We start from the raw sequence: 15,198 nt of genomic DNA, 5'->3' as shown, positions 1-15,198 counted from the left end.
ATAAAATTATGTGGCAATGCTTGTTTTAAACTCTCTCATCAAAAACCAGGAAATTCGTCAACAATGTCCTGTCGACTACACGTGTCATCTTCCTAATGGACTGAAATTCTACCATGATTCCGTATCCAAAATAACTCAACCCATTGGGCCTCAAACAATTACAGAGCAAGCCCAGCACAAATTTTTACCGATTCCAAACAATGGTCCGGGTCATTCTAAGATGACACCGCTAAGGCGCTAAATCTCTGCAACTGTGATTGATCAGCTTCGCTCATGGCTCTTTCTGCTTCTACTTTCCCGAAAAGTCTCCTTCTTTCTCACCAAAAATGTTGCTTTCTTTTCCCCCAAACACTCGTTCAAGGGAAGCTCAAGCCTCTACGCACAAAATACTTAGCAAGAGCTTTAAAAGAGTGGCAAGAATATGAAGACGCAGTGAAGCGCAAGGATTTGGCCAGAGCTCTAAGGTTCTTAAAAAACAAAAATGACAACAACCCAATTGAGCCCTTGAGTGATTCTTTAATGGGCGAGTCGAATCGGGCTCGGCTACCTGAGTTTGTTGGCGGGTTTGATCGAGACTGGGAGGTTTTGGACACGTGCTTGAATGCTGATGATTTGAAGCTTGTTGCTAGTGCTTACAAGTTTCTACAGAACAGAGGGTTCTTGCCCAGTTTCGGGAAATTCAACCGCATTGGTAATTATTATAATCAAATATTATTATTTGGTTATGTGTTTATTTCTTAAGAATTTGCATTCGGCGTCAGCATTTAGTTAAAATATGTAACAGCAGAGAATTATTGAAAGACGAAACATTGATCAACTCTTAACAAATGGATGCATTTTAATTGTTGTATAAGAGTTGCATAATCATTCAAACTTATTGGATGTGATGATTGTTTGTCCTTCAGAAAATATTGTGAATTCTCATTGCATTGTTGATTTTAACAGTGGATGAAGTTGAAGCCACTGTTTGCATATATTTTTTGGGCTTTTTTAGTCCATCATTTATTTTTTGGGCTTTTTTAGTCCATAGAGGATCTTGACTTATTGTTCTGTTTCATCTTTTGTTTTATTGATCAAATGGCCTCTCAATGCTTTCTCTTTCTGCATTATTTGCAGTTTTGGAGGGGCCTAGAGATGTTACACCAACTGTATTGAAGTCATCAACTGGCTTAGAAGGTACATGTATAGCTATTTTCTGTTTTATATTGGCCTTTTAAATTCCTGCATTACTTACTTCGTCAGAAATTTGATCTGCTCCTTAGACTATTTGTTCTTTGTGAACTGTATATTGAAATTTTATGTATATAATGTCCTACTCAAATCTGCTTCTTTTGGTTTCCTTCCTTTTCTTCTTCTTCTATAATTTAGCTTCCAAACTTTCTCCGAAGAAGTGGGGTGTTTCTGGAAGTTCAAGAGTTGCATTGGTTGCTTTTCTGGGTGGAACATCTTTTCTTCTATCCCAAGGGATTGATATCAGGCCTAATCTTGCGGTCATATTGGGGTTGGCATTAGTGGATGCTATATTCCTTGGTGGTGTTTGTCTAGCTCAAATCTCAAGTTATTGGCCTCCGTATAAGCGTCGGATTCTAGTTCATGAGGCAGGACATCTACTAATTGGTATGTACTGCATTTTTCATTAGGTTCAAATGTTAGAATTGGAGAGATAAAACATTGAATACAAGCCATTGACTTTGGGATATTTGTATTTCTTCTAGAAGGTTGCTGGGATGCTATAGTCTCACCTAGAAATAGGAGTGTACTTAGGATGGTTTTCGACAAAAATGTTAAGTCAAGTGAATGGGTCAGTTCAGCCAGAGTAGTCTCACCATGAGTGTGTTGTTAGAAGCATAATAACTGCATTGTTAACTTAACTGCAGCATATCTTATGGGTTGCCCAATTCGTGGGGTGATTCTAGATCCAATTGTTGCAATGCAAATGGGTATTCAAGGGCAGGTACTTTCTCTCTCATTAGTGCTTTTTATGGTTCTTTTCTTTTTCCATTTCTCCTAATTCTAAATATGCTATTAAGTGCCTTTGCAGCTGAGCTTCATTACACAATTTAGCATTATTTAAATATCAATTAAACTCGTATTGAGTGTTATTGTACAGGCAGGAACTCAGTTTTGGGATGAAAAAATGAATAACGAGCTTGCAGAAGGACGATTAAGTGGCACTGCCTTTGACAGGTGGGTATAAAATCAAGTCATGATAAAGGCTGCTTGGTAGAGTGGGTGTTTTCTGATAGCTGAGGAATATGGTGTCATAATATAGAGTGATCAAGAGTTTCGACCACTTTTCTGCCATATTTATCTGTACAAGTCATGATGTAGACAGATTGAATCAGTTTACACAGAATAGGAAAGTTATGTTTTTTTGATTGTGGGTCACAAAGGGTTAAATATTTGCATTTTCGTTAATGATATTTTCCAAAACTTCATATACACATTTTGTTATAGGTTAGAATTTGTGTTGATCTTTTAATGTGATTCAAGACTTGCCTTCCAAACTTTCTAATTCTTTTCAAAGTTAGAATCAGACATAGATTTACAGCCCAGTGGCCTTAAGGTTTTTCATCGGATGCCTGCTTGATGGTGCATGAGCAGGTCATTTAGCAGCATTATATGCAGATGTAATAATTCCGTTTCCTTTAATTCCCAAGTAATCGTGATTACTGCTCAGGTATTCTATGGTGCTTTTTGCTGGTATTGCAGCTGAGGCTCTTATTTATGGTGAAGCTGAGGGTGGAGAGAATGATGAAAATCTGTTTAGGAGTATCTGTGTGCTGTTGCAACCTCCATTGTCTATGGCCCAGGTATCCCTTTGTTGTTACCTGGTTTGATGTTTTGCTTGCATTATTTTATACTAAAGTTCATTCTTCTGGTTCTTCTTGAGTAGATGTCTAACCAAGCAAGATGGGCGGTTCTACAATCATACAATCTGCTTAAATGGCATAAACATGCTCATTTAGAAGCTGTTAAAGCTCTGGAAAGTGGCAGCAGTCTTAGTGTTGTAATCAGGAGAATAGAGGAAGCCATGTCCTCCAGCACATGAACAGAGTGGTTCCTTGGTTCTGACTTTGTAACACTTTTTTGTTTAGCTGGTGATGATTCTCAAGCTAACTCTGATTCTCTGAATGTCTAAGCGTGCAGCATATGATGTCAGAAAGGCTAGAATGGAGCAGAGGCATAAATGATCCGAAGACCTTCCAGGCTCATTGCACCATGTACTCATCACCTCCAATAACTTAAAGGCCCTGATATTTGTCTTCAAGTATAATTTGTCCGGGATGAATGATCATGATTGCCATCAAGATATCTCTGCAGTGACCCCTGTATAGAAAGAGAAAAAACTGGACACAATTTGCTGCTCTGAACTAAGCAAGCACTTTGGATTATTTTGACCTATGTGAGGTGCCCAATTTCTTGTTTTGGGTTGAAGATTTTGTGTCAATTTAAGAGGCAGTTGTAGACACAAATAGAACATATATTCTGCAGATTAATGTACACTATTCGTCCAAGTATTCTCTTGAAAATAGTTTTCCATTTGTTTTGTAATTGCTTCCATAATGTTTAGTAAAAACCCAAAATCAAAGGATTCTGCTTGTCTCGAAAGATGTAGTCATGAATATTCATATTATTGACAAGGCAGGAGAACCAGATGGTGTCGTGAAGTCAATGGGAAATCTGATTGATATGGCTTTCTGTTCACGTAGCGTTGTTTTGTTCTCCCCTGATTAAAAAGATCTTTCTTCTCAGGAATTTGTCCTTAAATTCAATAGAAATGCCCATTTTTCTTTTGCATGTTCGTGGCATTCTCGGACAAATATATACCAATAAAATTTCATGTTCCGTTAAGTAAATTCGGTCGCAAGAAATGTTCACTTTTGGGCTACTCTCAGTTATTGTTGCATTGATCAAAGCTGGTTCCAATCGATTTGAATTGCTCTGTAGTTGTCAAATCAGCAAAAACATTCTGCTATTTATATTTATCAGCATGAATGACTTTGTTCATACTGAACCTCAGTTCATATTATATTTTTGTGTCAAAGAAATAATTTGTAGTCTAAACTACGCCCCTGCAAGAAAAATTAACAAAAAGTACTGTGAAACCGGAAACCAATCGAACAAATCTTGAACGACAGAGGGACATTACGAAATAAGAGAAAAGAAGGGGGTGTTGAGGGACGTTACCAAATAAAAAGCTCTGTGATGCAAATCAAACAAACCTCAAACGAAAGAGCCACACATTACCAATAATTTTGAGACAAAAACTGGCCTTTAAAATCTCTTTACTGATATGAATCGGAGGAAATGGATGTTATAATTTAATGGAATCGGATATAAGTAATTATTTAAAAATAATATCTGAACAAATGGTACTTAAATCACAAAGAGACGAAGATCGAAGAAACAAGAGCAAAATGTTTTCAAGGAAAAATGAAAATTGAGCGTTGCCATTAGCAAAGGAAGTGTAATATATATAGTCATTAATGAGTAGAGCATTTAGGATTGTTAATTATAAAAAGAATAATGGGGAGAGCAATAAAGAAGATAATAGGAGAATAATACTTGGTGGAATCCAACACGATTTACAATATTTACTATTAAAAAAAAAAAAAAAACATGATCATCTCCTTATTTGAGCTATATTAATTATTAAAAGATCTTTTGCCATGTATCTTTCAGTGGTAGTGTACGTGTAAGATTTAATTTTTTATATTTTTTATTTATTAACAACCAATCAATAATTAATTAATTTACTCAAAACATAATCAGATCAGGAGTGAATCATGATTAAAAAAAAAAGTAAGTATCTTAACATTTATTTGAGTCCCAATAAATACAGTATTCATTCATCAAAAGATAATTAAGTAATTTTATAAGTTATAAAATCTATTATATAATAAATGCGTGATACATCATTTTTAAAACATAAATTTAAACTTAAATATTATTGTGCCATAAAAACCATTTAACTCAACCATCAACATCAAAATAATCGGCTACCAAGCCAATAGGAATTAGAAACGTGTTTTAAAGGAGATTTTATAAAACGTTCGAAACCTCTGCTTTTAATTTCATCCAACCCCTGCTCTTTTCTCTTATTTGCATGCACATAAAATGCAGAAACGGCAAGAGCAGCAAAAACCAATGCAGAAATGGAAAATGGCCACATATGCAAACAATGTGTATAGTTGGTACTGCCTTGCTTAAGCATTCAGTATCAAATATTAATATATTAATTAGCAAGACATTATCGTTAATCACGTTGGTTTTATTCTTTAATCTTTTTGTTCTTCTAGGGGGTATCCTTTCTGTAATTGTCCTTTGGATTCCACATAACTAAACTGTAATCTTTTTTGTACTGTAACTCTCTGTCGTGTCTCTGCCATTCTCATCATCACTCAGATACCTTCAACACCAAACTGATACTGATGCGCTTATTTTTAACTTAAGCTCTGTTTGCTTTCAAACTGGAAGTGGACAGTGGACAGTGGACATGGCTCTCTCTCGGTCCCACAATCTCATTAGCTCTTCTTCTTTGATATCAGGTTTTCTCTCTCTTATTTTTCTTTTGTGGGCTTTTTTGTCTTTCTCTTGATCGTATGATGATACAGACCTGTTTGAATGTTGAGTTGAAATGGTTTGTTGGGTTTGTTTATTCAGTTTGGACAAATGGGTTTCTTTTTACCATTAATGCTGAATTTAGTGAACTTTTTGACGCGTGTAAATGTTAAAACTCTTTGATTGACACTTAAGTGCTAGTAAGCGAGGTTAAGGAGACAAGCCTGCGTTTTTTTTTTTTTTTTTTCCTTTTCCTCTGTGTTTTGACTGTGATGATTGTGTAAGAGGCTGTGGATCAGGCTTAAAATTGTGATTTTAAGTTATGATCCTAGATATCGAGGCAATAAGATGGAGACCAGGTATCCTTATCGTGTTTCAAATATGATTTTATACATAGTTACCGGCAAAATGAGTTTGAATTTTGTATTTAAGAAATACAGTGGTCTGAATTGATTGTCCGTTGCACCCACTAGCATCACTTAGTTTTACTTTTATGAATCAGGTACTGCAAACCATGGATCAAAAGTTGGTACAGAAGCCAAAACCAACAATCTGGTTGGTGATCTAGCTCTTCATTGTTTTGTTTTCATTTTGTAAATCCGATGACACTGTATTGAGAAAACACTCTGTTCTGAATGCTTACAGTGCTTTCAGAGGACTAAAGAAAGAACTGAGAAAATGTTTGATAAGATTGAACTATCTGTTTCTCCGTATGACACTGCATGGGTAGCAATGGTTCCATCTCTGGAATTGCCACAAGCTCCTTGTTTTCCACAGTGCATAAATTGGTTATTGGATAATCAAGTTAATGACGGTTCTTGGGGTCTTCATAATCGCCCTTCCTGGTTAGTTAAAGATGCTGTGTTGTGTACATTAGCATGTGTGCTTGCACTAAAGAGATGGGGTATTGGTGAAGAACAAATGAACAAGGGTATTTTTATTTATTTTTTTTTTCTTTTTTGATGAACTCCTTTTTTTACTCCATTAGTAGAATCTGGATAAAAATTCTCCCTCTTGTTACAGGCATTCAATTTATCATGTCAAATTTTGCTTCAGTAACTGATGAGAAGCAACAAACGCCTGTTGGATTTGATATAATATTTCCCGGTATGATAGAATGTGCACAAGACTTGAATTTGAACCTCCCTCTGAGATCCTCAGACATAAATGCCATGCTTGAGAGGAGGCATTTAGAGCTTAACAGGTTAATTATCTTTGAAGGATTTTTTGGTTGTAATTTGTTTTTTTTTTCCTTTTATGATTTTACTAAGCCAACTGCAACAATGATGGAATCCAATTTTATGATCTCCACTCCCAAAATAGAACAAGCATTATGCTGAGTGATGAAAATTGGTTGGATTCTTTTAGCCAAGCCATAGAGAGCAATGAAGTGCTAGTAGGAAATTACAGGTTCTTAAGAATGAACATAAAGATTTCATAGGAAGAATGATGGATTGACCTTGAAATAGCCCACAAATTCTGTTTGCTTCTACATGTCTAGTGGAAAATTGGTTGAATATTTGCTTGATTATATGAGATTTCCCAAAAAGTTCTAATTTCAGCCAGCTAAGTGTAGTGGGTTAATTCTGTCGGCACAGAAACTACACAACAGGAAGAAAAGAGTACTTGGCATATGTTTCAGAAGGAATTGGAAAATTACAGGACTGGGAAATGGTAATGAAATATCAAAGAAAGAATGGCTCTCTGTTTAATTCACCGTCAACTACAGCGGCTGCTCTTACTCACTTTCACAATGCTGGTTGTCTTCATTACCTTTCCTCACTCTTAGAGAAGTTCGGGAATGCAGGTTCTCACATGTGGATAACTCTTTAATGCCTTTCTATATTTCACTTTACAACTCTTTATTGCTAAATCATCATAATTGACCCTTTTCAGTTCCAACTGTTCATCCTTTGGACATATATATTAATCTTACAATGGTAGAGAGTCTTGAAAGTTTGGGAGTTGATCGGCACTTCAGAACTGAAATCAAAAGGGTGTTGGATGAAACATACCGGTAATATTCCATTTGTCAGTATCGCTTGCTGCTAACTTCTCAAAACTTTGTGGAAAAATGAGCATCTTGACGCATCTTAATAAGTTGTATAATTGAAGTTTTGTACAAGTTTATGGTAGTTCTCATTTGTAGGAAATTGTGACATTTATGAACAAACAGATTCTGGCTGCAGGGAGAGGAAGAGATCTTTCTAGACCTTACCACTTGTGCAATGGCATTCCGTTTGTTACGCCTTAATGGTTATGATGTCTCTTCAGGTACTCTATTTTGGAACTTTTTTCTGGGATATCAAAATCTGAGTAAAACTGTCGCTTAAGAATCATGTGCTGCAGATCCATTAACTCAGTTTGCTGAAGATAATCAATTCTTCAATTCACTTAAAGGACATTTGAAGGACATCCGTGCCGTCCTAGAATTATATAGGGCATCACAGATAACTATATACCCAGATGAATCAGTTCTTGAGAAACAACAATTTTGGACTAGTCATTTCCTAAAGCAAGAATTATCCAGTGGTTCAATTCATTCAAATAGATTCAGTCAAAATGTTAGCAGTCAGGTAGCTTCTGCTGATATGTTGGTGTTAATCTAGTCCCTTTTGACAGAATTACTGAAGCAATTCTTTCTGATCTTAATCGAACAATTGTTTCAGGTGGAAGATGCACTTAAGTTTCCTTATCATGTAAACTTGGAACGTTTAGCACACAGGAGAAATATCAACCTCTACAATGTAGATAATATGAGGATCTTAAAAACTTCATATTGGTACATACAATTCTGGCAGTTTAATTTTATGTCCTAAAGAGAAACGCTAATTGAGTATCCATGGATAACATAGAGAAATGCTGATTATATGTGCATGGATGGATTGCTTATTTATTATTTCTTTTCCTCACTTCTTCAATGCTAGCTCTTTAAATATTGGCAACGAATACTTCCAAAAACTAGCAGTGGACGACTTCAATATTTGCCAATCAATGCATATTGAAGAACTCAAACATCTTGAAAGGTGTGTATCTCTATGTATTCTTGTGGGATGTTGTTGATCTTGCAATTATTATAACTATTATTAGACCAATGCCAACTGCTGATGTCTATTCAGAAGCCGTCCTACTCAGCTGAAATTATATTAATTTTCTTATGTCTTTAAATATAATTTATTGGTATATTGGCATAATCCCTTGAAGGTTTTATTGCCACTTGACTTTGGCTTCTTGCAGTAGTTTTTCTTGGAAAATGCTGAACATCACTTATAATTGTTGTATGATATCCCCCAATATGCAGGTGGGTTGTTGAGAAACGACTGGACAAGTTAAAGTTTGCAAGGCAAAAGCAGACCTACTGCTACTTCTCTGTAGCAGCTACCCTTTTCTCTCCTGAATTATCTGATGCCCGCATGTCATGGGCCAAAAATGCCGTGCTTACAACCATTGTTGATGACTTTTATGATCTTGGAGGTTCTGAAGAGGAATTGTTAAACCTCATAGAATTGCTTGAGAGGTATGTTCCTTCCCCTTTCCTTTTTCTGTTTTGGTTCTGCTGAAATACTGCTGGGTGCATGACTTTTTCTGTCTCTATCTCTTGCTCATTTTCATTTTTTAGTTCAACTTGAACGGCTGCCATCTCTCTTGATTAGCCTTCTCTTATTATAATTGAGAACTTATGAAGATGAACCCCAGGTGGGATGTAGAAGAAGCCAAAAATTGTTGCTCTGAACAAGTTGAGATCATATTTTCAGCACTTCGCAGCACTATTTGTGAGTTTGGAGACAAAACACTTACATGGCAAGGACGCAATGCAACAAGTCACATTGTTGAGACGGTGAGACCAATGTTTACTCCTGTCTTCTTATTTTGTTTATTTATCAGGTCAATACTAGAAGGTTATTGCAGCCCTACTGATTATTTCTGAATCACAATCTTTAAATGCGTCTAAGCCTTGTATATAGTATGTCTTAGAAGCGGAGGTCTTGTCATAACTTTTCCATGAAAAACCATCCTGATATTCAATTCTAATGGCACTTTGAAACCATTAGTTATCATTCTATTCAACAGAAGTTATCCAAGCCTTTCTTTTTATTGCAGTGGTTGAATTTGCTGCAGTCTATGTTCAAGGAAGCCAAGTGTTTGAGAAACAAGTCAGTTCCAACATTAGATGAATATATGGAAAATGCATATGCATCGTTTGCCTTGGGACCAATAATCTTCCCTGCTGTCTATTTTGTTGGGCCTAAGCTTTCAGAGGAGGTTGTTAGAGATCCCGAATTTCATAATCTGTATAAGCTCGTTAGCACTTGTGGCCGCCTTCTCAATGATATCCAAGGTTTTAAGGTCGATGCTTATTAAATATTGCTGATATCTTGTTTGATATGGATATCTTATTGACTCTGCTTATTAATTGGTCTTGGCTATGTTATAGAGGGAATCCAAGGAAGGGAAATTGAATTCTGTGTCCTTACAAATGACTTATAGCGACGGCAATATGACAGAAGTTGAGGCCATCGAAAAGATTAAAGTTGTTATTAAGAGCACAAGGAGAGAGCTGCTGAGGCTAGTTTTGAAGGAAGAGGGCAGCATAGTTCCAAGAGCTTGCAAGGATCTGATATGGAAAATGAGTAAAGTGTTGCATCTGTTTTACATGAACACCGATGGATTCTCTTCAAATGTGGAGATGGTCAAAGCTGTCAGTGAAGTGGTTTATGAACCCATATCGGTCAATATGTAGTAAGTAAATGCCAAATGCGATCATCTAATATCAATAAGACTTGTTGAAATTGAAAAATTGCAAATAAAATTGTTGTAATCTCTGGGAACTGTTTAGCGAATTTTTACGCAATATTCTGTCAAAATTAGTAAGTTTAACTTTTCCTTTCGCGTTACGCAATCGGCGCCTAAAAGCAAGAAAACAAAAATTGTCCTTGTTGTGTAAGGAATTCATGCTTGCAAACAGCAACCAAAAAGTCAAAAACTCTTTATAGCAGCTTTCAAGAAAGCGTTCCAAATTGATTCAGTGTTATTTCACAATATATTGCGTAAAATTACCGTCTTATTTTTCTGATGTATTTAAAATAAAACCGTTACATTATAAAATAAAATGAAATAAAAAAAAGATTCTAATAATTTAAAGATGAAAACGCCGGCAACAAGTAATACGTGTTGTGGGTGACTCTCTTGCAAGAGATGTAGATTGGTATACTCAATCTTTTAGTAGACCCTGTTTACGTGACTGTTATTCATGCTGACGTAGAACCAGGCAATAACCAAGTACTCGATCATTTTTAAGTTTCAGAAGGATTTCTTTTCATAAGATACCAGACCATGTACTCCACCTTCGACTTGTGCGGCTCCTGTTCGGACCTGTATAAGCAAGAAAAGAACAAGATCAATTGAATGAATCAATGGATCACTCCGGAAACCTGTCTCAAATTGCAAATACCAAGCTGGAAAAAATGGAAATTCTCATATTATGACGAAACACAATCTGATCAGTTCTTTATCAACAATGAATATCTATTGACAGACAGAATGAAGAAAAAAATTCTTATTGGAGACAACAACCCCCCCCCCCCCCCTTTCAACAATGTCAACCCATTTCCTTAAAGATTCACTAGTAATAATCATTTTGCATCTTTACCAATACTAGCAGCACCTCAGCTATTAGTATAAATTCAAGAAAACTATCACCACTGCATAAAAGTGCAGCAAAAGCCTAAAACACCAGTGTGCCTGCATAGTCATGATAGAACAACAATACCAAATGGAAAGGCATACCTCCAGCCTTAAAGTTCTTGATCTTAACAGATCATGAGCGGACTGCAGGGAAGAAGCTCCAAGATCCTGGAAACCTTGCTTCACAGCTTGCATTGTGTATGGTATGAACTTTAAGACCGAACCTTTATCTGCAACGGCTCCAACCACACCCTGTGCGATCTTTAATTTAGCTTTATCGCCTAAGTATCTTTGGTCACTTCCTTTAGTCATTGCTTCTAGAGAGCCCATGCCTCGATATTTTTTGACCCGACAACCATTCTAAGTATAAAAAATAAAACATTAAAAAAAATCATAAAATTGAACAATAGTCAAGTACTTGTAGACAAAAAGTCAAAAACCTCGACAACATGTTGTTTTCATGCAACCAACTTACAATTTCAACATCTAAAAATGCTATGAAATCATTTTATAAATAATATAATTACGAAGAAAGCAGCAATAAATGTTTCAAAGACATTCACAACAGAACCCACTTTGATTCAGAAATGCTCTAGAGAGAACTGCCTTCTAAGCCTTAGGACTATCATACCTGATAGATATAAGCTCCAGGAGCTTCTGTGCTTCCAGCCAAGAAGCTTCCCATCATTACCGTAGATGCCCCAAGAACCAAAGCCTTAACAATGTGCCCAGAGTTTGAAATGCCACCATCAGCAATGACAGGTACACCACTTTGTGCAGCAATAGATGAAACCTTGTAGACAGCAGTTGCCTGAAAAGTTATAGGGAAAGAACATAAATATTCAAGAAATAAAAAAAAAATCACTGAAAAGGATAAAATGACAAGGCTAATGGTAAAAGGTAAAAGTCAGTATCAATAAATCTTCTGGACTATAAAATTCATCATAAAGAGAAGCACAGAAACTGAAAATATGCCAATAATTCTTCATACACCTCATAACTTTGTTCAATCAAAAATTTCTCAAATGAAGTCCACTCCCAAAATAAATTGGATCACAAGTATCAAGATACAAACAGAACCATTTTCAAATCACAAGACACCCAAATATAATTGATTTTAAATTATGTTCATTCAATAAATTTCCCCAAAACTTTCACTGCACATAATCCACTCAGATAACTTAAATTGCTATCCAAACTTGTGGCGAAGTAAAATGTTATACCTGTCCTCGCCCAACAGCACAAACCTCTTGGGTAGTACAAATAGACCCAGACCCCATTCCAACTCTCAATCCGTCTACACCAGCCTCAATCAAATTCTGAGCTTGATACATCGTCACAACATTACCACCAATTACATCCAACTCAGGATATGTCTTCTTCGCATACTTTATCATCTCAATCTGATAACTTGAGTTCCCTTGAGAACTATCCAACACCACAACATTCACCCCAGCCTTCACCAAATGCTCTAGCCTCTCCTTATCAGAATCCCTGGTCCCAATTGCAGCACCCACCATCCACTTCCCGTCAGGTCCCACAGTCCCCTTCCCCAAATTCGGATACCCTTTTAATCTCTCCACATCCTCCCTCGTCACCACATCTAGCCTCTCACCGTCCTTCTCCAAAACAACAAAATCAACGTCGTTTTTCTCCAAAACCTCATCGATTTGCCCCAAATCATAATTTGCTGGAACAGAAACGTTAGAACTGCAATCACGCATATAATCAAATATTTTCACTTTATTATCACTCAAATTCTCCCAATCAGATTTTGTCACATAACCCAAAATCCTTGATCTCCTAGTGCCTACATATCAAAACCATTAGTGAGTTAATTTCATAAGTAATTCAACAACGCAAAGTAAATATAATTAATAATCAAAATTCGTAATAAGACTTTCTGAAATTATTAACTAAGCTAGTACTTGAAAATGATTAAACGCAATCTCAAGTCATACCAACGTCTACGAAAGCACCCAAAAAAAAATAAAAAATAAAAACAAAGGACGAATTTTTTTTTCTTTGTTTTACTAAAAGAACGTAATTTTCTATATTTCAATTACCAGATTCAGTAACAAAAACATAGTTGCTGCCATCAAAATCATTAGCATCATTAATAAATCCATCAGGCGCTTTAAAAACATCTAAACTAGAGGAGAAGATCGGCACGCGCCGCGACTTAGCGGAGACGACGAGACGCGCCTGGTCGGCGGCCGTGCAGTTGGAGTGTACAATACCGATACCACCGAGCGCGGCCATGGCGGCGGCCATGTAATCCTCGGTGACGGTGTCCATGGGGGAGGCGACGCAAGGGAGGGAGAGATCGATGTTGCGCGTGAGGCGCGTGGAGAGCGAAACGGCGTCGGTCGGGAAGTCAATGTAGTGAGGGAGAAAAATGACGTCGTCGTAAGTGTAGGAGTAGCCTTGGCTGAAGAGTCTATCGGCGGAGAAGCCGTCTTCGATCGGCAGGGGTGAAAAATCCATTTCAACGGCGGTGGTTGTGGTGGTTGCGAGAGGACGTGACTCGTAGGGTTTTCAAATGTGGAGGGAAATCAACAGAAACGTGTTTGCGCTTTTTGAGTTTTAGCTATTTATAGTGGGGCTTGCACACGTGGTTCCCACTTGCGTGCCGGGTTATTCATATTATCTCGTTTCGAAGCCCGATCGATATTCCGGAGCTCGTGAGTCGTGACTCGTGGGTATTAGTTTGTAAGCTTCGCGAGTACCATCTATTATATTTTTTCTAGTCTTTGAGTTATTTTATATGAAGAGGTTAGGGTAGGGAGCTGTGTGGATAAAGCAATGGGGATGAGAGGGGAAGGGCTGGACATTTCTGTAATTAGCAACATCAAAGTGGTTCATCATGCATTATATAATTGTGGTACTTCCATTTTTATATAAAAAGATGTGTTATGCTGTCACTTGTCTTGCAATTTGTAATGTTCGACAAATTTCATTTAAGTCCTTATTTTATCTCTTATTTATATTATTTTTATAATATTATATTATTTTTATTTACACTCATGCTATTACAATTTAAATATATTCATTACAAATTTTAGAAAAAAATATAATATACTTAAAATTAAATTTTTAAAAGCTATTCCTTCTCTGTTTTTTAAAATCTACTAAAGAATTGGGTTATTTTATTAAAAGCGATTTCTAAAAAAATTAACTAAATACGAAAATTAGTTTTTAACTTTTCAAAATCACTTTAATTTGAACCTCCTAAAAAACAATTGCAAACAATTCCAAAGAGCAGCTAAAATTTTCCTACACAAAGGAATAACTAGTTTGATTTAATTTAAAAGTATCATATTAGTATTTTAGAGAGTAGGAATAATTAATTAGCAAATAACAGGAGAATGTGGAAAAAAATGACTAAATTATTAGCAAGAGCAAGACGAAAAATTAGCAATCATCAAAGCCGGAGTGAATAATGAGAATAATGAAAAGTTAAACCATTATATGTATGGTGGCAATATCAACTATTTACCTATATGTATATATATTGAGGGGTGAGGGGTATGTCACAATCTAACATAAACTTTTATCTGTCATAATTCATAATATAAGATTGCAGATATGGAAACTTGAGATTAATTAGGTCTAGTGAAGCAAGGCATTATTCGATCGAAGATTTTATACCAAAATATGTACCTATTCTACGTCTCTAGCTAACATGGCCAATGATATATAAACTTGTCACTTTGCTTTAAAAAATTATACAAAAAAAAAAAACACTTATGAGACAGGAGGAATCACAATTGATGCTAACTATGATTTGATTATTATACAACAAATATAGGGAATTGAGTTCTGAAAATAGATAGTGGCCACTTTATTACGATGCCTACTAACTTTTTTTTTTTAATTATTACATTAAATTTTGTAGTATTTCCTCTCAAATTTAAGAAAGACAATTAAATTCTCACAATATTTTTG

General features: G+C 36.0%; 3 protein-coding genes across 12 annotated transcripts; 2 read left to right on the top strand and 1 right to left on the bottom strand.

Annotated features, from left to right (window-relative positions):
• The first annotated feature begins 197 nt into the window (after positions 1 to 197).
• Positions 198 to 3,533, top strand: LOC102609738 (uncharacterized). Of its 8 annotated transcripts, none has more exons than XM_006493723.4 (8): positions 199 to 691; positions 1,117 to 1,176; positions 1,369 to 1,617; positions 1,878 to 1,954; positions 2,111 to 2,187; positions 2,681 to 2,813; positions 2,897 to 3,057; positions 3,151 to 3,533. In XM_006493723.4, exons 1-7 carry the CDS (start codon positions 274 to 276, stop codon positions 3,050 to 3,052), a joined length of 1,170 nt encoding a protein of 389 aa, XP_006493786.1. In that variant the 5' UTR covers positions 199 to 273; the 3' UTR covers positions 3,053 to 3,057; positions 3,151 to 3,533. The 8 variants fall into 8 exon arrangements, 7 of the variants coding, with proteins under 7 accessions (XP_006493786.1, XP_006493784.1, XP_006493783.1 ...); XM_006493721.4 differs by having other exon boundaries at positions 3,144 to 3,533; XM_006493720.4 differs by having other exon boundaries at positions 2,897 to 3,060.
• A 1,624-nt stretch (positions 3,534 to 5,157) lies between these two features.
• Positions 5,158 to 10,394, top strand: LOC102609462 (ent-kaurene synthase TSP4, chloroplastic). Of its 3 annotated transcripts, none has more exons than XM_015525818.3 (14): positions 5,158 to 5,552; positions 6,068 to 6,120; positions 6,211 to 6,496; positions 6,589 to 6,769; positions 7,164 to 7,372; positions 7,462 to 7,582; positions 7,742 to 7,839; positions 7,915 to 8,141; positions 8,235 to 8,347; positions 8,493 to 8,591; positions 8,867 to 9,082; positions 9,262 to 9,403; positions 9,667 to 9,904; positions 10,001 to 10,205. In XM_015525818.3, exons 1-14 carry the CDS (start codon positions 5,501 to 5,503, stop codon positions 10,051 to 10,053), a joined length of 2,088 nt encoding a protein of 695 aa, XP_015381304.1. In that variant the 5' UTR covers positions 5,158 to 5,500; the 3' UTR covers positions 10,054 to 10,205. The 3 variants fall into 3 exon arrangements, with proteins under 3 accessions (XP_015381304.1, XP_015381302.1, XP_015381303.1); XM_015525816.3 differs by having other exon boundaries at positions 5,163 to 5,552; positions 9,667 to 9,912; positions 10,001 to 10,394; XM_015525817.3 differs by lacking the exon at positions 5,158 to 5,552 and adding an exon at positions 5,570 to 5,924 and having other exon boundaries at positions 9,667 to 9,912; positions 10,001 to 10,394.
• Positions 10,395 to 10,609: 215 nt separating this feature from the next.
• LOC102609170 (inosine-5'-monophosphate dehydrogenase 2-like) lies at positions 10,610 to 13,986 on the bottom strand. Its single transcript, XM_006493716.4, has 5 exons — positions 13,317 to 13,986; positions 12,474 to 13,060; positions 11,882 to 12,061; positions 11,353 to 11,610; positions 10,610 to 10,938 (listed from the first exon to the last, which is right to left on the bottom strand). Exons 1-5 carry the CDS (start codon positions 13,735 to 13,737, stop codon positions 10,867 to 10,869), a joined length of 1,518 nt encoding a protein of 505 aa, XP_006493779.1. The 5' UTR covers positions 13,738 to 13,986; the 3' UTR covers positions 10,610 to 10,866.
• Between the last annotated feature and the right edge of the window lie 1,212 nt (positions 13,987 to 15,198).

This window comes from Citrus sinensis, chromosome 9, assembly GCF_022201045.2.
Source record: "Citrus sinensis cultivar Valencia sweet orange chromosome 9, DVS_A1.0, whole genome shotgun sequence".
Classification (NCBI taxonomy): domain Eukaryota; kingdom Viridiplantae; phylum Streptophyta; class Magnoliopsida; order Sapindales; family Rutaceae; genus Citrus; species Citrus sinensis.
The sequence above is the reverse complement of the archived record's forward strand: the minus strand, read 5'-3'. Positions and strand labels throughout refer to the sequence as shown.